Raw genomic sequence first — 23,963 nt, forward strand, 5'->3', positions numbered from 1 at the left:
AACTCCTTTACAAATCCTATACAGGTATTTCTGATCCCAGGACAGATCTTTCTCCACTTCATCATTAAACACAGGGAAATCAGGGAAACTGACTGGCTGGAAGGCGACAACTGGAAGCTCAGACAAAGACTCCTTGATCTGCTTTCCAATGGGACCACGCCAATGCTCAGGACCACTTGGTTTACCATCATAGTGATAAAAAACTGCGCGGAAAGGCAGCTCATTTCCGTGAAGCTGACATATGAAATAATGGAGCGGGTGACCAAGTAACATTTCAAGATGATGAATGACTCCATTTTCTGATCCTACATTTACATTGGTTCCATCACAACCAACACACACAATGGGCTGCTGGGTTAGATTTTTCTCCACCAGAAACTCGTGAATAGTTTTGGCAATCTGCTTTCCGTGTCCAGTCTTGGGAGTCACATGTGTGAGATATTCATTGCCAGGCTCAACCATGATGACAAATGATCTTTCACCATCATCCTCGAACTCCATTTCTCGGTCTTCTCATTCTTTATCATCACACGAGTGGCGGTCTTCTTACCATCAAAATAGAGTGACGTCAAATTATCTAAACTAGCCATCTCAATTTCTTGCCTCTTAAATCGGTATTTTTGTCTCGCATCAGATTTAGGGCATCTGGTCACAATCTTCACCGTATAATGCTGTTTAACTGGAGGAGTCAGGTGAAGAGAGTAGAAAAAAAGCGGTATTTTTGGTGAAAATATAAAATTTTGGATATGATTATAGTTCATTCAGATGATACACACCACAATTTGTCTTTTATTTTTAATGGATATTAAAAACACAGTCAATATGGGGTGTGAGGGATATGGTCATCTCCGAAGAAGGCAAAGGTGAACAGTTGCGCCACAAAAAGTTTTAGTGCAACTTGTGCCGCAACTTTTTTGGTTGAGCTTGCAGTTGCGCAGCACCTTTTTCCAGAGAGTTGCGGAACTGGTTGCCGCGCAACTTTTACAAGCATCTTCAAGCGCAAGCGCAACGCGCAAACATTTTCGGCAATAGTTAAAAATTGGAATACAACTGCATAAAAAACGGGCATCCCTAGAGCCGCTCATTACGAAAATTTATGTTTCTGACGGAATGATTCAACATACACAAATACAGGTCGGGCAGCATATTTTTTAACTGTAAACCAGATGAGATCCTCGCCGCCACCCCCCCCCCGACCAATCCCTCCATCGCTCCCTCACTCCCCTTCCCATGCTGTAGTTGCCAGATTTCATCTTTCACATAAACTCTAGAACTAGAGTTAATGTGAAAGATGAAATCTGGCAACTACACGAGGGAAGAGGAGGGAGGAATGATTCATATCAGAACCAGTCAGGCAGTCAGTAGCATTGCAGTTAAGGCGTCAGTTTCTTGTTGTTTTGTTTCTTGTTATTACTAGTATTATGGACGTTTTGTGACGAGCTGGAAGGAGAAGGTGTCTGTGGCTGGCAGCAGTGATCGTGCCACTGCCGACCAGGACATGGACACGGAAGTTGAAGTGACTGAGACTGTTGACAGCCAGTCCTCTGAGACTAAGGCCAGTGGCAGTGAGGCATTTTTTTGTAATTTTGTAATAAAATATTGATAATATTAACTTTTTGTATCAATTATATTTTGTTTTACTAGTAAATAGGCAATTTTTTATTATTTTAGTATTTGTTTATTTTATTTTTTTAAAGTTGCGCATTGCGGTTGCGCTTGTGGCGCAACTATTTTAGTAGAGTTACGGTGCCCTTCTTTGGAAGGTCATAAAAAGAGAGAAAAATTTCGGAGAATTCTTTAAAAAGTCCCGCCAAAAAATCCTTAAAAGTAACACAATCAACTGGGGATATGTGACATCGACGCCTGTGTGGATGATTTCATTCCCCAACTTACTCCAGATCAAGAGGTGATGCATCGCCTGGGTAAACAGATTAACCAGAAACATGCTCATCAACACACACACACACACACTTAGTCTCAGCCTGAGGAGAAATCGGAATTACAGATTTTATGTACGACCAACTTTCTACAAGACACTCCCTCACTTAACAGCCAACTCACCCTGATGAAACAAAAGGAAATTAAATGAAATGGTGTACCTGGTTCCTCGTACCGGTAATAACGAGCGTAAGAATGGCTTATAAGCCAAACCATTGCTTGCTGGTCATGAGAAAAATGACGGAGTAGCGATAGCGGTTAAAAGAAACTTAAAATTTAAACTAATTGATGACTTCCAGGATGAATTTCTAGCAATAAAAATAAATACAACTCAAGGAGACGTAATTATTGCTACTACTTATCTCCCACCGAGACGACCCTACTTACCTATAGAAGACCTATTAAAATTGGCTAACAATAGTCATCCGATGTACATCTTAGGAGACTTTAACGCCAGACATAGGATTTTTGACAATACAAATAATAACGTCGTGGGAAACGCCCTTAATCAATTAATAAATTTAGGGAAAATCAATCATCTGGGACCTAACTTTCCAACCTGGAGAAATCACAATACACAATCGACACCAGACAAAATTTTTACCAACAACAAAGCCTTTTTCAATTACCATATAATACAGGGACCTCTTACAGGCAGTGACCATCTGCCAATTATACTAACACTGTCAACAAGCCCCATACAGATACCAATAAAAAAGAGACTGAAAATGAGTAAAACAGACTGGGACAGCTTCAAAGACGACTTAAGTAATCACCACTCGATTAACCTACAAGGGAAAACAACAGAAGATATAGACTCAGAAATGGACAGACTGCATTCAGCAATAAAAACATCTATAACCAAACACACTCCTACTTCACACTTTAGAACATTACCCAACAACAGACTACCAGAAGAAGTTAAATTAATCCAGACCTATTACAATGAAATAAACAGGTATATGGAAAGACACGGCAGTAACAGATGGCTATATACGACACAGATAGCACTACAGATAAAATTAAGAGACGCATGTAAGGAAGCAAACAATAAAAAATGGAATGATATTATAATGGCGGCTGACATGACTAAAGACACAAAAACATTTTGGACTTCCATAAACAAGATGATGGGGCACAACAAGCAAAAAACACCATACATTAAAGACCAAAATGGAACAAAATTGTACGAGGAAAATGAACAAGAGTCAGCATTCAAAAGGGAATGGGTAAAAGTTTTTAAAATATCAGATGAGGAAAATGAAGATTTTGATAGTGAACACGAAGAAAGGATAGAAGAAGAAATGGGAAGACAAATACATAGAATCACCCCAAGGCAATATATAGACTATAACTTATTACCTAATAATCAAATAATAACCATGGGAGAAATGATGCACTGTCTGAGGAAATTTAAGGAAAGCCCTGGGCTCACAGGTATTACGAAATATGATCATGAATCTACCTGAAAACATTTTAAATACACTATTAAACATTTATAACGCATGCTTAATAACTGGTTACTTTCCAGACAAACTAAAATATGCTAAAATGATATTTATTCCTAAAGAGGGTAAGGACAATAAGGAAATATTAAACTACAGGCCAATATCTTTATTAGAAATTACCGGGAAACTATTGGAAAAAATATTAAATTCAAGACTTATAGCCTTTTTAACACAACATGGGAAAACTAACAACAGACAACATGGATTTATGCCCAATAGAAATACCCTAACTGCAATAGCTATAATAACGGAAATAATTGCAATAGAAAAAAGCAAGAGTAACCAGATCAATATAATTTTAAGGGATGTTTCTAAGGCTTTTGATAAAGTTTGGCATTTAGGCTTAAAATATAAAATATTAAAACTGGGACTTAACGAATACTTGCTAAGAATATTGTGTAACTATTTAGATGATAGGAGAGCACAAATTCAAATTGGAAACTTTATGGGAACTATGTTTAATCTTGAGAGTGGAGTACCTCAAGGAGGATGCCTTTCTCCAACACTATATACAATTTATACTTCAGACACACCTCAACCTACCCCCTTTAGCGAATATGTAATGTTTGCTGATGATATTATCAAATAGTATCATACCCAGGAAAATCAACTCAATTTATGGCACTCTACACGGTAAGAGCGATAAAAAACATAAATGATTTTGAGAAAAATGGAAAATCAGGACAAATAAGAACAAATTCAAGATAATACCAAGAGCCAAGATCAAAACAAGTCCAGTAATAGTCGACCAGGAACTATACCCATACGACACTGAAGGTAGGATGCTTGGACTAAAACTAACAAAAAGAGGATATATAACATACTTAAAAGATAAAGAACGACAGGCAAGAATAAGATTATCAAAAATAAAACGCTTTAAGAACCTTAGCATCAATAACAAAAGAAAGACTTATATTGCCCTTGTCAAATCAATTATGGACTACCCACCCATCCCATTGAACACCCTTGGTAAAACGAGCATTAAAAGGTTACAAACAGAATAAAATATAGCCCGCAGATTTATATATAACATAAAATATACAAACCACATCAATAATGAACAGCTACACAAGAGAGCAAACCTCTTAGCAATCAATGTAGATATACACAACAAAGCTGTAAATATTTGGAAAAAAGTGACTGAACTTAACACAGAAACATATCAAAACTGGATAAATAATATAGACAACGAAGAATTCCAAGAACACAGTTGGTTTAAATCAGCCAGGAAGAAAGTAATTGAACCATCTCCTGCCCCAATATACATATAAAACATTAATAGAGAGAATAAAAGATGAGAGTGACCTACCAGCTCCACAAGAACCTGGCAGGCCTCTCCATACAGTGTACCTTTAGACTAACATAACTAATATTTAACATTTAACATTTAACATTTAACATTGAACTAACATCTTAGTAAGAGAAAAAAAAAAAAAAAAAAATGTGACTACCCTCCCAGCTACACAAGGACTGGGCGGGCTCACTAACTCAAAAAAAAAAAAAAAAAATATATATATATATATATATATATATATATATATATATATATATATATATATATATATATATATATATATATATATATATATATATATATATATATATATATATATATATTAATAATACTAATAATAATAATGTGATTACCCTCCCAGCTATATCAGCCAGGAAGAAGTAATTGAACCACCTCCTGCCTCAATATACACATTTCTACATAAAACATTACTAGAGGAATAAAGATGAGAGTGACCAACCAGCTCCACTAAGAACCTGGCAGGCCTCTCCATACAGTGTACCTTTAGACTAACACAACTAACACTTAACTAACACCTCAGAAAAAAAAATGTGACTACCCTCCCAGTTACACAAGGACCTGGGCGGGCTCACTAACTCCAACAATAACATAAATAATAATAATAAGCAGCATTATATAAATAAACCAATATTAATACAAAGGTCTGACGACCCAAGGGAGCAGAACAAAGACAAAACACCAATAAGAAAGATGAAGCGATCTGGTTGAGCCCAGATTCTTTCTACTCCTACTGTATTTCAGTTTCACCACTTTTTCTTCAATTCCTAATAATCTTCTTTCACCTCTTAACTAATGACTTCGTATCGTATCGTATACATACAGATGATGACTCAGTTTGAGGACAACGGCAGAAATACGAAAGATCATTGTTCTACCAACTGTATATACAATAGCTTGGTAATATAGGCACTCACATGCCAGGTGTTGTAGTGTTGAGGACTAGGAGCCTGGTGTTGAGGACTCACAGCCAGGTGTTAAGGACTCAGAGCCAGGAGTTGAGGACTCAAAGTCAAGTGTAGACTCAGAGCGAGGTGTTGAGAACTCAGCAAGGGGTTGAGAACTCACAGCCAGGTGTTGAGGACTCACAGCCAGGTGTTGAGGAGTCAACCAGGTGTTGAGGACTCACAGACGAGTGTTGAAGACTCGCAGCCAGGTGTTGTAGTGCTGAGGACTCAGACAGCTGTTGAGGACCCACAGCCAGGTGTTGAAGACTCGCAGCCAGGTGTTGTAGTGCTGAGGACTCAGACAGCTGTTGAGGACCCACAGCCAGGTGTTGAGAACTCACAGCCAGGTGTTGGGGACTAACAGCCAGGTGTTGTAGTGTTGAGGACTCACACGCCAGGAGTTATAATGTTGAAAACACACATGCTAGGTGTTGAAGTGTTGAGGAATCACAGCCAGGTGTTGAGGACTCACAGCCAAGTGTTGCAGTGTTGATGACTCACAGCCAGGTGTTGAGAACTCACAGCCAGGTGTTGGGGACTAACAGCCAGGTGTTGTAGTGTTGAGGACTCACACGCCAGGAGTTATAGTGTTGAAAACACACATGCTAGGTGTTGAAGTGTTGAGGAATCACAGCCAGGTGTTGAGGACTCACAGCCAAGTGTTGCAGTGTTGATGACTCACAGCCAGGTGTTGAGGACACACAGCCAGGTGTTGTAGGGTTGACGACTCACAGCCAAGTGTTGAGGACTCACAGGCAGGTGTTGAGTATTCACAGGCAGGTGTTGAGTACTCACAGATAGGTGTTGAGGACTCACAGCCAGGTGTTGTAGTGTTGAGGACTCACAGCCAGGTGTTGTAGTGTTGAGGACTCACAGCCAGGTGTTGTAGTGTTGACTCACAGCCAGGTGTTGTAGTGTTGAGGACTCACAGCCAGGTGTTGTAGTGATTAGGACTCACAGCCAGGTGTTGTAGTGTTGAGGACTCACAGCCAGGTGTTGTAGTGTTGAGGACTCACAGCCAGGTGTTGTAGTGTTGAGGACTCACAGCCAGGTGTTGTAGTGTTCAGGACTCACAGCCAGGTGTTGTAGTGTTGAGGACTCACAGCCAGGTGTTGTAGTGTTGAGGACTCACAGCCAGGTGTTGAGGACTCACAGCCAGGTCTTGAGAACTCACAGCAAAGTGTTGTTGTGTTGAGGATTCACAGACAGGTGTTGAGGACTCGCATGCCAGGTGTTGTACTATTGAGGAAACACAGCCAGGTGTTGAGAACTGGTATGCCAGGTGTCATAGTGTTGAGGACTCACAGCCAGATGTTGGGGACTCACAGCCAGGTGTTGAAGACTCGCAGCCAGGTGTTGAGGACTCACAACCAGGTGTTCCAGACTCACAGTCAGGTGTTGAGAATTCACATGCCAGGTGTTATAGTGCTGAAGACTCACAACCAGGTGTTGAGGACTCACAACCAGGTGTTAAGGACTCACATGCCAGCTGTTATAGCGTTGAAGACTCACATCCAGGTGTTCAGAACTCACACCCAGGTGTTGACGACTTACAGCCAGGTGTTATAGGTTTGAAGACTCACAGCCAGGTGTTGAAGACTCACAGCCAGGTGTTGAGGACTCACATCCAAGTGTTGTAGTGTTGTGGACTCAAAGCCAGGTGTTGTCGTGTTGAGGATTTACAGGCCAGGTGTTAGAGTGTTGAAAACTCACACCTAGGTGTTGCAGACTCACAGCCAAGTGTTGAGGACTCACAGCCAAGTGTTGAGGACTCACAGCCAGGTGTTGAGGACTCACATGCTTGGTGTTCGTGTGTTGAAGACTCACATGCCAGGTGTTATAGTGTTGAAGACTCACACGTGCAGTAGGTGTTGAAGACTCACATCCAGGTGTTGAGGACTCACACCCAGCTGTTGACGACTTACAGCCAGGTGTTATAGGTTTGAAGATTCAGAGCCAGGTGTTGAGGACTCACAACCAGGTGTTAAGGACTAACTTGCCAGGTGTTATACCAGTGAAGACTCCCATCCAGGTGTTGAGGACTCACAACCAGGTGTTGACGACTTACAGCCAGGTGTTATAGGTTTGAAGACTCACAGCCAGGTGTTGAGGACTCACAGCCAACTGTTGTGGACCCCATGCAAGGAATTGAGGACTCACAGTGAGGTATTGAGGGCTCACATTCCAGGGGTTGAGGACTCAGAGCCGGGTGTTGAGGACTCAAAGCCAGGTGTTAAGGGCTCACATGCCAGGTGATGAGGACTCACAGCCAGGTGATGAGGACTCGCAGTCAAGTGTTGAGGACTTACAACCAGGTATTGAGGGCTCAAATGCCAGGTGTTGTAGTGTTGAGGACTCACAGTCAGGTATTGAGGGCTGAAATGCCAGGTGTTGTAGTATTGAGGTCTCTCAGCCAGGTGTTGAGGACCCACAGCCAGGTGTTGAGGACTCACAAAAAAGTGTTGTAGTGTTGAGTACTCACACCCAGGTGTTGAGGACTCACAGCCAAGTGTTGTAGTGTTGAGGACTCACAGACAGGTGTTGAGGACTAACATCCACGTGTTGAGAACTCACAGCCAAGTGCTGTAATGTTAACGATTTACAAACAGGTATTGAGGAATCACAGCCAGGTGTTGAGAACTGACAAGCCAGCTGGTATAGTATTGAGGACTCACAGCCAGGTGTTGGGGACTCAGAGCCAGGTGTTGAGGACTCACATGCCAGGTGTTATAGTATTGAGGACTCATAGCCAGGTGTTATAGTGTTGAAGACTCACAGCCAGGTGTTATATTGTTGAGCACTCACAGCCAGGTGTTCGGGACTCACAGCCAGGTGTTGAGGACTCATAGCCAGGTGTTGAGCACTCACAGCCAGGTGTTGTGGACTCACAGCCAAGTGTTGAGGACTCACATGCCAGGTGATATAGTATTGAGGACTCACAGACAGGTGTTATATTGTTGAGGACTCACAGCCAGGTGTTATATTGTTGAAGACTCACTGCCAGGTGTTCGGGACTCACAGCCAGGTGTTGAGGACTCATAGCCAGGTGTTGAGCACTCACAGCCAGGTGTTGTGGACTCACAGCCAGGTGTTGAGGACTCACATGCCAGGTGATATAGTATTGAGGACTCACAGCCAGGTGTTATAGTGTTGAGGACTCACAGCCAGGTGTTATATTGTTGAAGACTCACACCCAGGTGTTGAGGACTAACATGCCAGGTGGTATGGCGTTGAAGACTCACAGCCAGATGTTGAGGACTAACAGTCAAGTGTTGCAGTGTTAGGGAATCACATGCCATGTGTTAGAGTGTTGAAAACTCACACCCTTGTGTTGAGATTCACAGCAATTATTGAGGATTCTTATGCCAGGTGTAATAGTGTTGAAGACCCACACCAAGGTGTTGAGGACTGACACCCATGTCTTGAGGACTCACAGCCAAGTGTTGTAGTGTTGAGGACTCACAGCCAGGTGTTGTAGTGTTGAGGACTCACAGCCAGGTGTTGTAGTGTTGAGGACTCACAGCCAGGTGTTGTAGTGTTGAGGACTCACAGCCAGGTGTTGTAGTGTTGAGGACTCACAGCCAGGTGTTGTAGTGTTGAGGACTCACAGCCAGGTGTTGTAGTGTTGAGGACTCACAGCCAGGTGTTGAGGACTCACAGCCAGGTCTTGAGAACTCACAGCAAAGTGTTGTTGTGTTGAGGATTCACAGACAGGTGTTGAGGATTCGCATGCCATGTGTTGTAGTATTGAGGAAACACAGCCAGGTGTTGAGAACTGGTATGCCAGGTGTCATAGTGTTGAGGACTCACAGCCAGATGTTGGGGATTCACAGCCACGTGTTGAAGACTCGCAGCCAGGTGTTGAGGACTCACAACCAGGTGTTCCAGACTCACAGTCAGGTGTTGAGAATTCACATGCCAGGTGTTATAGTGCTGAAGACTCACAACCAGGTGTTGAGGACTCACAACCAGGTGTTAAGGACTCACATGCCAGCTGTTATAGCGTTGAAGACTCACATCCAGGTGTTCAGAACTCACACCCAGGTGTTGACGACTTACAGCCAGGTATTATAGGTTTGAAGACTCACAGCCAGGTGTTGAAGACTCACAGCCAGGTGTTGAGGACTCACATCCAAGTGTTGTAGTGTTGTGGACTCAAAGCCAGGTGTTCAGAACTCACACCCAGGTGTTGACGACTTACAGCCAGGTGTTATAGGTTTGAAGACTCACAGCCAGGTGTTGAAGACTCACAACCAGGTGTTGAGGACTCACATCCAAGTGTTGTAGTGTTGTGGACTCAAAGCCAGGTGTTGTCGTGTTGAGGATTTACAGGCCAGGTGTTAGAGTGTTGAAGACTCACACCTAGGTGTTGCAGACTCACAGCCAAGTGTTGAGGACTCACAGCCAAGTGTTGAGGACTCACAGCCAGGTGTTGAGGACTCACATGCTTGGTGTTCGTGTGTTGAAGACTCACATGCCAGGTGTTATAGTGTTGAAGACTCACACGTGCAGTAGGTGTTGAAGACTCACATCCAGGTGTTGAGGACTCACACCCAGCTGTTGACGACTTACAGCCAGGTGTTATAAGTTTGAAGACTCAGAGCCAGGTGTTGAGGACTCACAACCAGGTGTTAAGGACTCACTTGCCAGGTGTTATACCAGTGAAGACTCCCATCCAGGTGTTGAGGACTCACAACCAGGTGTTGACGACTTACAGCCAGGTGTTATAGGTTTGAAGACTCACAGCCAGGTGTTGAGGACTCACAGCCAACGGTTGTGGACCCCATGCAAGGAATTGAGGACTCACAGTGAGGTATTGAGGGCTCACATTCCAGGGGTTGAGGACTCAGAGCCGGGTGTTGAGGACTCAAAGCCAGGTGTTAAGGGCTCACATGCCAGGCGATGAGGACTCACAGCCAGGTGATGAGGACTCGCAGTCAAGTGTTGAGGACTTACAACCAGGTATTGAGGGCTCAAATGCCAGGTGTTGTAGTGTTGAGGACTCACAGTCAGGTATTGAGGGCTGAAATGCCAGGTGTTGTAGTATTGAGGTCTCTCAGCCAGGTGTTGAGGACCCACAGCCAGGTGTTGAGGACTCACAGTAAAGTGTTGTAGTGTTGAGTACTCACAGCCAGGTGTTGAGGACTCACAGCCAAGTGTTGTAGTGTTGAGGACTCACAGACAGGTGTTGAGGACTCACATCCAGGTGTTGAGGACTCACATCCAGGTGTTGAGGACTCACTGCCAAGTGCTGTAATGTTGACGTACAAACATGTATTGAGGAATCACAGCCAGGTGTTGAGAACTGACAGGCCAGCTGGTATAGTATTGAGGACTCACAGCCAGGTGTTGGGGACTCAGAGCCAGGTGTTGAGGACTCACATGCCAGGTGTTATAGTATTGAGGACTCATAGCCAGGTGTTATAGTGTTGAAGACTCACAGCCAGGTGTTATATTGTTGAGCACTCACAGCCAGGTGTTCGGGACTCACAGCCAGGTGTTGAGGACTCACAGCCAGGTGTTGTGGACTCACAGCCAGGTGTTGAGGACTCACAGCCAGGTGTTGTGGACTCACAGGCAGGTGTTGTGGACTCACAGCCAGGTGTTGAGGATTCACATGCCAGGTGATATAGTATTGAGGACTCACAGACAGGTGTTATATTGTTGAGCACTCACAGCCAGGTGTTATATTGTTGAGCACTCACAGCCAGGTGTTGAGGACTCATAGCCAGGTGTTGGGCACTCACAGCCAGGTGTTGTGGACTCTCAGCCAGGTGTTGTGGACTCACAGCCAGGTGTTGAAGACTCACAGCCAGGTGTTGTGGACTCACAGCCAGGTGTTGTGGACTCACAGCCAGGTGTTGAGGATTCACATGCCAGGTGATATAGTATTGAGGACTCACAGACAGGTGTTATATTGTTGAGCACTCACAGCCAGGTGTTGAGGACTCATAACCACGTGTTGAGCACTCACAGCCAGGTGTTGAGGACTCACAGCCAGGTGTTGAGGACTCACAGCCAGGTGTTGTGGACTCACAGCCAGGTGTTGAGGATTCACATGCCAGGTGATATAGTATTGAGGACTCACAGACAGGTGTTATATTGTTGAGGACTCACAGCCAGGTGTTATATTGTTGAAGACTCACTGCCAGGTGTTCGGGACTCACAGCCAGGTGTTGAGGACTCATAGCCAGGTGTTGAGCACTCACAGCCAGGTGTTGTGGACGTCACAGCCAGGTGTTGAGATTCACATGCCAGGTGATATAGTATTGAGGACTCACAGACAGGTGTTATATTGTTGAGGACTCACAGCCAGGTGTTATATTGTTGAAGACTCACTGCCAGGTGTTCGGGACTCACAGCCAGGTGTTGAGGACTTATAGCCAGGTGTTGAGGACTCACAGCCAGGTGTTGTGGACTCACAGCCTGGTGTTGAGGACTCACATGCCAGGTGATATAGTATTGAGGACTCACAGACAGGTGTTATAGTGTTGAGGACTCACAGCCAGGTGTTATATTGTTGAAGACTCACACCCAGGTGTTGAGGACTAACATGTCAGGTGTTATGGCGTTGAAGACTCACAGCCAGATGTTGAGGACTTACAGTCAAGTGTTGCAGTGTTAAGGAATCACATGCCATGTGTTAGAGTGTTGAAAACTCACACCCTGGTGTTGAGATTCACAGCCAATTATTGAGGATTCTTATGCCAGGTGTAATAGTGTTGAAGACCCACACCAAGGTGTTGAGGACTGACACCCATGTCTTGAGGACTCACAGCCAAGTGTTGTAGTGTTGAGGACTCATAGCCAATGAAATATTATCAATCATATGAGTAACCTCACGTAGGGCAGCCAAACTATCTTATATTGTAAACAGGAGGAAGGAAACTCGAGTGATAATTAATCAAAGATAACTTTCAATATCATAAATTGAAAGATTGAGGAAAGATAAAATTAAACCTGAAAGTGTTAATAAAAGTTCGTATGAGCAACTTGAGAAGAAACGAATTGAATACTGAAAATGAAATGTAAAATAACATGTCGAAGTCGCCACGATAAGCTGGGTGGGAACAACGCAAGGATTGATTTTGCCGCTTACAGCGGCTACTTTATTGTGCACCCCACACTCATCCTGTGAGCGGTAGCGCAAAAGGATTACAGAGTAGGGTTTACAAAGGGTCATAATAATTAACCCCCGTTGTCAGGATATTATGGCACTGAATGTTACACAGTATTTCATTTACATTATTTGTTTAGTTCTATACATAGAGGGTAACTTATTCACAAATGCGTGAGTACAGGCGTGTGAGGCAGTATGTCTGGCCTCACACTTTGTTATTCACATTTACGTGAGAGGTATTCAAGCACATTGCGTATTTGGTTCTGTACATGAGAATTGATATAGTTACTAAGTGCAAAAAAGTGGATACAATCTTAATATGTCGGCTATCTTGCCATTAGAGATGAAGTGTTGTGCCATTTCACACACAGTGTGCTTGGACCTGTCCCTAAAAGGTTCTATATTCACACAGTCGAGGACGTAGTGTTCAAGTGTGTGGCCATATGTCTGGCCACATACTTTACATTTAGTTTTGTTTACATCTGCTTGAGGAACATACTGCCAAAGGTACTTATATCCTAACCTTAATCTAGCGGTTACAACATCTTGTAATCTAGTGATCTTGTTACTTGCTCCATATATCAAGTGAAACATGTATATTATACATGTATATTATACATGTATATTATACATGTTTCACTTGATACATCTCATCATGATAAACTATGGATCGACTAGTGCCTGTTTGCACTTGTCTACTTGCGTCAAACTCATCAATAAGTTCTTTCCTAATTACAGTTTTAAGGGTTCTTTTGACAGACCCAAATTGTATTCAACGGTGTCTTTGTTAGACGCGAGTTTGGCGAGGGCATCAACTCTGTCATGTTTTATGAGGTCTATGTGAGAGGGGATCCACAACAGTTTGACCTTGACACCCCGGTCAACAAGGCGCGCATATTTGTGTCTGGCTTCAGAGACAAGAGCGTGACAACCTGAGTTGAGGGTGCCAAGGGCAAGTAGTGAGGATAGAGAGTCAGTGATGATGAGACTGTCAGTAACAGTGGTTTCAATGAATTTAATAGCTGTGAGTATGGCAACTAATTCAGTTTGTAGAGTGGATGCCCAGTTGGGAGGAGGAGGAGGAGGAAGAGAAGGAAGAGGAGGAAGAAGAGGAGGGAGAGGAGTAAGAGGAGGCCCTGAAGTAACCTAACCAGGAACAATGTATGTAAGGAACACTTATGATGTACTCACTATGTACTACAGTGATGATATGCCTCTCATGTACTCTTTACTGTAGGTTCACCATAATATTAAAACTATCGACACACAGAGAACTAAGTATCTGGTTGGAGAATATCAATAGATGGTCTTTGTTAAAATGTAATCAGGAGTCGTAACCCAAGTTGCCTCAGGTGTATTGTGTTGTCTGATTAATAAACCTAACCATAGAGAGACACACAGGTACAGTCACTCACAATAGTCCTGTGGTATCTCATCCTGAACCACGAACCCCGAGATTCAGACTCATAAATCCGAATCATTTATGGACAGAATAATGCATCAGTGCCTACTGCTTTGGGTTCACGAGTCTGAACCTTGAGGTTCGTGATTCAGGAGGAGAGGCGACAGGACTTCTGTGGGCGACTGTACTCCCAAAGTCTCGTTCTATCTCAAAGTGGTTGTTTATGTCTCTCTACACGTCTTTCTCCAACGTGAATAAGAAACTCAACCACTAAGAGCTTTATTTCCCAAAGGTAATCATGGCCCTGGTCAAGACATGAGTGAGGTGTGCAGGGGGAGAGGAGAGTGTGTGTTATATTCTCCGGCTTACTGTTTTATGACTGTCACAGGACATTGTCCCCGGCTGTCAGGATCTCTGGAAATCCTTAAAATAAGGAGACATTCTGGGAACTTCAACAAAGTATTGGTGAAATAAATAAAGCATCGGAGGAGAAGAAATACAATATTTTTGTTATTATATCTTTCTTTCATCTTTACTTCTCTCTCATTGTTTATAGAGCTGATCTAGGGACTTTGAAACATCAAAGAAAATTTGAAATAATATAGAGTTCGGTGCAGGAGCCGTATAGAAACCTTAGGACAAGGCTAAAACAACAGACAACAACACACACCTGCTCACAACTTCACCTTATACGCACAAGTTACGAAAGTGAATCTTCAATGACCTCAGTGACTCAATGTTTCATAACAGCTTAGTGAATATAGTGAGTCGCCGTAACTACTGAAATTTGATAGTCATAAGAAAGGCTCTGCGTCCCATGTTGATAAGAAAATGATGAAAATCGGGACTATTTAAGGTATCTAGTAACAGATAAATAGGTTAAAGTTTTATGTATCTCAGTGGCATGAGCTCCATATCATTCAGTTATAGTTTCAAACATTGAACTACTCTCTTGGTGCAGATCTACAACTTCGGAATTTATGAAAACCCAAGAACATTAATAAAAAGTAATTATCAAGATAATTAAGTGCGATTCTTGTACCAAAATTTGGAATAAGATTTTTTTAATGCAAGGAAGGGAAAATATCAGATAAAAACGTTTGTTACATTTTTCCCTGGAGCCAGTTCATGTCACCAACCACAGAGAGACGGATACAACAACATACCAAATGATACAATGAAGGAAGAAGCAGACGAACTATTGAAAGTTATCAAACAACCATTTACAACGTACATTACATATATTGTTATATTTTTGTGGAAAAATATAGAAAACCACATAAACTAGTTTTAATAGACAAATATGATTATAATTAAGGTTAAATGTAGTTAAATAATTGTATCTAATAATAAAGCTGAGAGTTGGCGACGGTCTAACACTTTAAACGTGTTCGGGTTCCTTACCAATCCTCCCAAATTTTACATCTCTCCAAGGCCTCAGATTTCAATTTAATTCAACCATCCTTATCACCCTTTCCCTGGACCTCCTGCCCTCAATTTTACCCCCTAATCTTCCTGCCAGGTATCGCAGTTTCCTTTTTTCTATAAATTTTCAGTATTTATCTTGTTGGTTTGTTAGAATTAAAGTTACGATTAAACATGTTGAACAAAAGAAGAAAACTTGAGGAATACAAATTGAAATACTAATCAAGGTCACAAGTTCCTTAACTATTGGTATTACCTGGTGTTTTGGCCTTCAGTAAAACCCTCAGACCCTTATCCTTCACAACACAAGTGTCCCCGGTTTTAGTACTTCGAATGGTGTCTAGGCTTCCATTCTTTGGTTATTGAAGTTTAAGAGTAACTCGACCTTATAAGGCGATGTAGCCGAAGTTGTTTCCGATTGGTCCCGGCTCATGTAGGTGTCTCAGACAGTGAGAAGACTAACGAGATGATAAAGGATGACGTGTTCCCTCCAGTCCCTCTCTCTCCTGACCATCTCTTTATACCTCACGGGACTAGTACTGCCGCCTGCACTGCCTAGCGAAGCTGTTTGGATACCAGTAATGCCTCAGTATGCTTTAAGGAGATCACTATAGTGGTGCTTTCCTGGACATATTCTGAATACCTCACAGATTGGAGACGACCCTGGCCAGACACCTGATTGGCCACTTTGTGCTGACTCTTGACCAAATGATGACCCGGGAGCCCCATCCACTCTGGGACAATTGCCTGGTCCCTCTTGTTAGATCCTTACACGACGAATTTGTCAGACTTGAGGACAGAGGGCAACATCTCTCACGTACTGGAGGGCGAGATGGTTATTGGTGCCTCTCCCCTGCGGCTGCTTTTGTCTACTGTACATGTAGGCTGGTGTGTGTGTGTGTGTCTAGGTCCCTAGTAAACATTTGTGTGTCACCCTCCCGTATTAACCAATATATAAAGATACAAGACTATTCATAAACATTAGTCGGCCTAAAATACCTTCATAATTAATTTTTAAACGTAGGAGCACGTGAGCAGTGTATTGTGACCAGCCTCTATAGTGTGGTAAGTCAACATCTTTTATTAATATTATTATTATTATTACTCTTCATAAATTTCGATTCACCCAGACAATAACCTTTTACATAACCGTACCATTTGGCAGAGGTTTGTCTTATATGATCTTTCCTCCTTGGTCGCTTTGATTCCTTCTGTTTTACCTGGTCGTGTAGTGCAATAATGAGTTCCTTCAGTGACAAAGAGCACTATTCACTCCTGTGTAGATGACTCAATCCTCCGGAGATCCTTCCCTTTGACTGTCTCCGTCTCACCTTAGGAGATTTCGAATGCCAGACCTCGCAGGTATACAGTAGTTGAGTAGATTGCCTCCAGCTTGGCTCCCTTCAGTACTAAAAAAAAACAATATTTGGCAACAACTGTGATATTTCAAAATTCATCAAAACTTTTGACAACGTCATCATTCCATCATCACACAACATAAGATTTTAAGCCTCACCTTTACTGTAGGTCTTGTCATGAAAAATTTAGTCAGTAAAATAGCAAAACCTTACTTAACCAGTTCAACTTTATAGGTGTAACTCTTGTTCTCTCCCAGCCATGTTACTGCTCTTGTATGATGTTGGGAGACTTCTTATGTGATAAAAAATCATGAAGTTATTGCTATTTTAGGCCAATATTATTTGTACATTATTGTTACTTTTCACTATTATCATTATTATTTGTGTTGCGATTACTGTTATTCTCTTATATTTTGCTATTACTAATGTTACGAGTTGGGGATTTAGAATATAGTTAAAAGTCTATCCAGATCCCAACAGGCAACAAAAAAAAAAAAAAGACAATCGGACTATAAAAGGGTAGACAAAGGATGCGAGTTTTTGTTCTGTATAATAAAGTACCATAAATTCCTTAACAAAATATTCAGCTTTCTATAATTTACCCTTAACCATACTTAACCTAAACAGTAACAGTATATACATATTCATACAACATACAATAATTTGAAGCAAGTGGACGTGGGGGAGGCAATATAAGATTATAAATACTTAAGTGCGGAGCTGAGATGGCTGACGAGTAAGGCTGAGTATTGTAGAAGACGGTAGGTAGTCACTTGCCGTAGGTTTCCAGGATAGGTGATCCTGTGGTCACTTCCCAGAGTGAACTGAACTCTCCTCGAACTGGAGCTGACAAAGAAGACTTGTAGGAGGTGACGCAACAACCAGGATATGGAGAAGGGGAACCCCGGAGTGGTAACCAAGAGTAGTCATACTCGGGTTTCGTCCCTAGATGGCGTTGCTCGTGGTGCTGGGTAGGTAGATCAGGACAATAGATGGCGTGGTTCGTAGTGCTGGGTAGGTAGATCATGAGAATTGGTGGCGTGGTTCGTAACACTAATGATGATTTATATGTTATTACCATTAATATTATAAATGTTATCACTTCACGAGTTGTCCGGTGAATTTACTGTAATATTGTAGAGTCACAGATCCTGCCGTTTCTTCGCTGCTACAAAAAGGTAAAACTGTCTATAATGGAGGAAGTGATGCTGTAGAGACTTAAATAATCTCGGTTACCCGGATAAGCGAGTCTCATGAGTTCAATGAAGTCAGGTAAAGCTAACCTCATTAAACATTTTACTTCAACGTCCCCTCCACAGCCATACATGTACGGTATAAGCAAGACTCACATGCCTAATAACCCAGCTAGATACTCCAGCCTCCAGTGTTACTCCAGCCTCTTGCGATACTCCAGCCTCAGGTGATATCCCAGCCTCAGGTGATATTCCAGCCTCAAGTGATACTCCAGCCTCCAGTATTATTCCAGCCTTCAGTGATACTCCAGCGTCCAGTGATACTAAAGCGTCCAGTGATACTAAAGCCTCCAGTGATACTCCAGCGTCCAGTGGTATCCCAGCGTTCAGTGACGCTCCAGCATCCAGTGATACCCCAGCCTCCAGTGATACTCCAGCGTCCAGTAATACTCCAGCGTCCAGTAATAATACCAGCATCCAGTGATTCTCCAGCATCCAGTGACACTCCAGCCTTCAACGATATTCCTGCCTCTAGTGATACTCCAGACTCCAGTGATATTCCAGCCTCAAGTGATATTCCAGCCTAAAGAGATACTCCAGCTTCCAGTGATACTCCACCTTCCAGTGATACTAGCAGCCTCGACTGAAACTCCAGCCTCCAGTGATGCTCCAGCCTCCAATGATACTCCAGCCTCCAGTGATACTTCAGACTCAAATGATACTACAGCGTCCAGTGACATTCCGGCCTCTAGTGATACTCCAGCCTCCAGTGATACTGCAGCCTCCAGTGATACTCCAGCCTGCAGAGATACTCCAGAAACCAGTGATACTCCAGCCTTCAGTGATATTACAGCCTCCAGTGTCACTGCAGGTGACATTCCAGCCTCCAGTGATACTCCAGCCTGAAGAGATACTCCAGCCTCCAGTGTTACTCTTGCCTCCAGTGATACTCCTGCCTCCAGTGATACTCCTGCCTCCAGTGATACTCCAGCGTCCAGTGATACTCTAGGTGATACAACCAGCCTCCAGAAATACTCCAGCCTCTAGGGATACCCCAGCCTCCCGAGATACTCCAGCCTCCAGAGATACTCCAGCCTCTAGTGATACTCCAGCCTGTAGAGATACTCCAGCCTCCAGTGTTACTCTTGCCTCCAGTGGTACTCCTGCCTCCAGTGATACTCCAGCATCCAGTGATACTCCAGGTGATACAACCAGCCTCTACAAATACTCCAGCCTCTAGTGATAATCCAGCCTCCAGAGATACTCCAGCCTAAAAGTGATACTCCATCCTCCAGTGATACTCCAGCCTCCAGTGATACTCCAGCCTCCAGTGATACTGCAGCCTTTATTGATACTCCAGCCTAAAGAGATACTCCAGAAACAAGTGATACTCCAGCCTCCAGTGATATTCCAGCGTCCAGTAATTCTCCAGCATCCAGTGATACTCTAGCCTCCAATCATACTCCAGCCTGCAGTGTTAATCGAGTCTCCAGTGATACTCCAGCCTGCAGAGATACTCCAGCCTCCAGTGATACTCCAGCGTCCAGTAATTCTCCAGCGTCCAGTGATACTCCAGCCTCTAGTCATACTCCAGCCTCCAACGATACTCCAGTCTCCAGTGTAAATCGAGCCTCTAGTGATACTCCAGCCTGCAGAGATACTCCAGCCTCTAGTGTTAATCCTGCCTCCAGTGATACTCCTGCCTCCAGTGATACTCCAGCGTCCAGTGATATTCCAGGTGATACAACCAGCCTCCAGCAATACTCCAGCCTCTAGTGATACTCCAGCCTCTAGAAATACTCTAGCCTCCAGTGATACTCCAGCTTCCAGTGATGCTCCATCGTCATGTGATACTCCAGCCTCAAGTGATACTCCAGCGTCCAGTGATACTCCAGATGGCAGTGATACTTCAGACTCAAATGATACTACACTACAGCCTCCAGTGATATTCCGGCCTCGAGTGATACTCCAGTCTCCAGTGATACTGCAGCCTTTATTGATACTCCAGCCTAAAGAGATACTCCAGAAACAAGTGATACTCCAGCCTCCAGTGATATTCCAGCGTCCAGTAATTCTCCAGCATCCAGTGATACTCTAGCCTCCAGTCATACTCCAGCCTGCAGTGTTAATCGAGTCTCCAGTGATACTCCAGCCTGCAGAGATACTCCAGCCTCCAGTGATACTCCAGCGTCCAGTAATTCTCCAGCGTCCAGTGATACTCCAGCCTCTAGTCATACTCTAGCCTCCAACGATACTCCAGTCTCCAGTGTAAATCGAGCCTCTAGTGATACTCCAGCCTGCAGAGATACTCCAGCCTCTAGTGTTAATCCTGCCTCCAGTGATACTCCTGCCTCCAGTGATACTCCAGCGTCCAGTGATATTCCAGGTGATACAACCAGCCTCCAGCAATACTCCAGCCTCTAGTGATACTCCAGCCTCTAGAAATACTCTAGCCTCCAGTGATACTCCAGCTTCCAGTGATGCTCCATCGTCATGTGATACTCCAGCCTCAAGTGATACTCCAGCGTCCAGTGATACTCCAGATGGCAGTGATACTTCAGACTCAAATGATACTACACTACAGCCTCCAGTGATATTCCGGCCTCGAGTGATACTCCAGTCTCCAGTGATACTACAGCCTTCAGTGATACTGCAGCCTACAGAGACTCCAGAAACCAGTGATACTCCAGCCTCCAGTGATATTACAGCCTCCAGCGTCACTGCAGGTGATACTCCAGCCTCCAGTGTTACTCCTGTCTCCAGTGATACTCCTGCCTCCAGTGATATTCCAGCATCCAGTGATACTCCAGGTGATACAACCAACCTCCAGCAATACTCCAACCTCTAGTGGTACTCCATCCTCCAGTGATACTCCAGCCTCCAGTGATACTCCAGCGTTCAGTGATACTACAGCCTTCAATGATAATTAATCCTCCAGTGATACTCCAGCCTCCAGTGATACTCCAACCTTCAGTGTTATTCCAGCGTACAGTGATATTCAAGCTTCAAGTGATACTCCAGCATCCATTGATACTCCACCGCCCAGTGATACAACCACCATCCAGTGATACTCCTGCTTCCAGTGATACTCCAGCCTCCAGTGATACTCCAGCCTCCAGTGATACTCCAGCCTCTAATGATACTCCAGCATATAATAATACTCTAGCCTCCAGTAATGATCAGGCCTCCAGTGATAGTCCAGCCTCCAGTGATACTCCAGCGTCAAGTGATACTACAGCCTTCAATGATAATTAATTAATCCTCCAGTGATACCTCAGCCTCCAGTAATACTCCATCCTACAGTCATATCTCCAGTCTCCAGTGATACTCCAGCCTTCAGTAGTACTACACCGTTCAGTGACACTCCAGCCTCCAGTGATACTCCAGCCTCCGGTGATGCTCCAGCTTCCGGTGAAACTCCAGCCTACAGTGATATTCCAGCAACCAGCGATACTCCAGCCTCCAGTGATAATACAGCCTCGAGTGATACTGCAGGTGATTCTCCAGTCTCCAGTGATACTGCAGCCTCCGGTGTTACTCCAGCGTCCAGTGATACTCCATCGTCCAGAGATACACCAGCTACCAGTGATATTACCAGCGTCCGGTGAAACTCCTGCCTCCAGTGATACTCCAGCCTCCAATGATACTCCAGCGTCCAGAGATACTCCGGCGTCCAGTGATACTACCAACATCCAGTGATCCCCCAGCCTCCACTGATACTCCAGCCTCCAGTGATACTCCAGCCTCCAGTGATACTCCAGCCTCCAGTGATACTCCAGCCTCCAGTGATACTCCAGCGTCCAGTAATATCCCAGCCTCCAGTGAAACTCCCGCCTCCAGTAATACTCCAGCGTCCAGTGATACTCCAGTCTCCAACGATACTCCAGCTTCCAGTACTTGTTCATCCTCCAGTGATACTCCAGCGTCCAGTGATATTCCAGCGACCAGTAAAACTCCAGCGTCTAGTGATAATCTAGCCTCCAGTGATACTCCAGCCTCCAACGATACTCCAGCCTCCAGTAATAATCCTTCCTCCACTGATAGACCAGCCTCCAGTGATATTCCAGACTCCAGTGATACTCCAGCCTCTAGTCATACTCCAGCCTCCAACGATACTCCAGTCTCCAGTGTAAATCGAGCCTCTAGTGATACTCCAGCCTGCAGAGATACTCCAGCCTCTAGTGTTAATCCTGCCTCCAGTGATACTCCTGCCTCCAGTGATACTCCAGCGTCCAGTGATATTCCAGGTGATACAACCAGCCTCCAGCAATACTCCAGCCTCTAGTGATACTCCAGCCTCTAGAAATACTCTAGCCTCCAGTGATACTCCAGCTTCCAGTGATGCTCCATCGTCATGTGATACTCCAGCCTCAAGTGATACTCCAGCGTCCAGTGATACTCCAGATGGCAGTGATACTTCAGACTCAAATGATACTACACTACAGCCTCCAGTGATATTCCGGCCTCGAGTGATACTCCAGTCTCCAGTGATACTACAGCCTTCAGTGATACTGCAGCCTACAGAGACTCCAGAAACCAGTGATACTCCAGCCTCCAGTGATATTACAGCCTCCAGCGTCACTGCAGGTGATACTCCAGCCTCCAGTGTTACTCCTGTCTCCAGTGATACTCCTGCCTCCAGTGATATTCCAGCATCCAGTGATACTCCAGGTGATACAACCAACCTCCAGCAATACTCCAACCTCTAGTGGTACTCCATCCTCCAGTGATACTCCAGCCTCCAGTGATACTCCAGCGTTCAGTGATACTACAGCCTTCAATGATAATTAATCCTCCAGTGATACTCCAGCCTCCAGTGATACTCCAACCTTCAGTGTTATTCCAGCGTACAGTGATATTCAAGCTTCAAGTGATACTCCAGCATCCATTGATACTCCACCGCCCAGTGATACAACCACCATCCAGTGATACTCCTGCTTCCAGTGATACTCCAGCCTCCAGTGATACTCCAGCCTCCAGTGATACTCCAGCCTCTAATGATACTCCAGCATATAATAATACTCTAGCCTCCAGTAATGATCAGGCCTCCAGTGATAGTCCAGCCTCCAGTGATACTCCAGCGTCAAGTGATACTACAGCCTTCAATGATAATTAATTAATCCTCCAGTGATACCTCAGCCTCCAGTAATACTCCATCCTACAGTCATATCTCCAGTCTCCAGTGATACTCCAGCCTTCAGTAGTACTACACCGTTCAGTGACACTCCAGCCTCCAGTGATACTCCAGCCTCCGGTGATGCTCCAGCTTCCGGTGAAACTCCAGCCTACAGTGATATTCCAGCAACCAGCGATACTCCAGCCTCCAGTGATAATACAGCCTCGAGTGATACTGCAGGTGATTCTCCAGTCTCCAGTGATACTGCAGCCTCCGGTGTTACTCCAGCGTCCAGTGATACTCCATCGTCCAGAGATACACCAGCTACCAGTGATATTACCAGCGTCCGGTGAAACTCCTGCCTCCAGTGATACTCCAGCCTCCAATGATACTCCAGCGTCCAGAGATACTCCGGCGTCCAGTGATACTACCAACATCCAGTGATCCCCCAGCCTCCACTGATACTCCAGCCTCCAGTGATACTCCAGCCTCCAGTGATACTCCAGCCTCCAGTGATACTCCAGCCTCCAGTGATACTCCAGCGTCCAGTAATATCCCAGCCTCCAGTGAAACTCCCGCCTCCAGTAATACTCCAGCGTCCAGTGATACTCCAGTCTCCAACGATACTCCAGCTTCCAGTACTT

At 44.2% G+C, this 23,963-nt stretch overlaps 1 protein-coding gene across 1 annotated transcript; it reads left to right on the forward strand.

The window, feature by feature from the left end:
- The first annotated feature begins 822 nt into the window (after positions 1 to 822).
- On the forward strand, positions 823 to 23,672 carry LOC121875668 (mucin-17-like). Its single transcript, XM_042380290.1, has 19 exons — positions 823 to 863; positions 1,441 to 1,555; positions 5,854 to 6,052; positions 6,915 to 7,274; positions 7,425 to 7,564; positions 7,894 to 8,042; positions 9,451 to 9,770; positions 10,072 to 10,211; positions 10,541 to 10,718; positions 18,380 to 18,664; positions 18,829 to 18,972; positions 19,226 to 19,405; positions 19,726 to 19,941; positions 20,027 to 20,271; positions 20,500 to 21,013; positions 21,471 to 21,807; positions 21,990 to 22,186; positions 22,404 to 22,874; positions 23,332 to 23,672. The coding sequence occupies exons 1-19, from the start codon at positions 823 to 825 to the stop codon at positions 23,670 to 23,672; spliced, it is 4,572 nt and encodes a 1,523-aa protein (XP_042236224.1).
- Positions 23,673 to 23,963: the final 291 nt, after the last annotated feature.

The sequence above is a fragment of the Homarus americanus genome, unplaced genomic scaffold (assembly GCF_018991925.1).
Source record: "Homarus americanus isolate GMGI-L3 unplaced genomic scaffold, GMGI_Hamer_2.0 scaffold22250, whole genome shotgun sequence".
Classification (NCBI taxonomy): domain Eukaryota; kingdom Metazoa; phylum Arthropoda; class Malacostraca; order Decapoda; family Nephropidae; genus Homarus; species Homarus americanus.

Bases quoted from the DNA above. Each gene is read 5' to 3' on its own strand.
- LOC121875668 (XM_042380290.1), top strand. From the start codon at position 823: ATGGGGTGTGAGGGATATGGTCATCTCCGAAGAAGGCAAAG. The intron at 1,556-5,853 runs GCCAGTGGCAGT...ACTCACAGCCAG, and splicing joins GCCAGTCCTCTGAGACTAAG to GTGTTGAGGAGTCAACCAGG. The intron at 6,053-6,914 runs GTGTTGGGGACT...ATTCACAGACAG, and splicing joins TGTTGAGAACTCACAGCCAG to GTGTTGAGGACTCGCATGCC.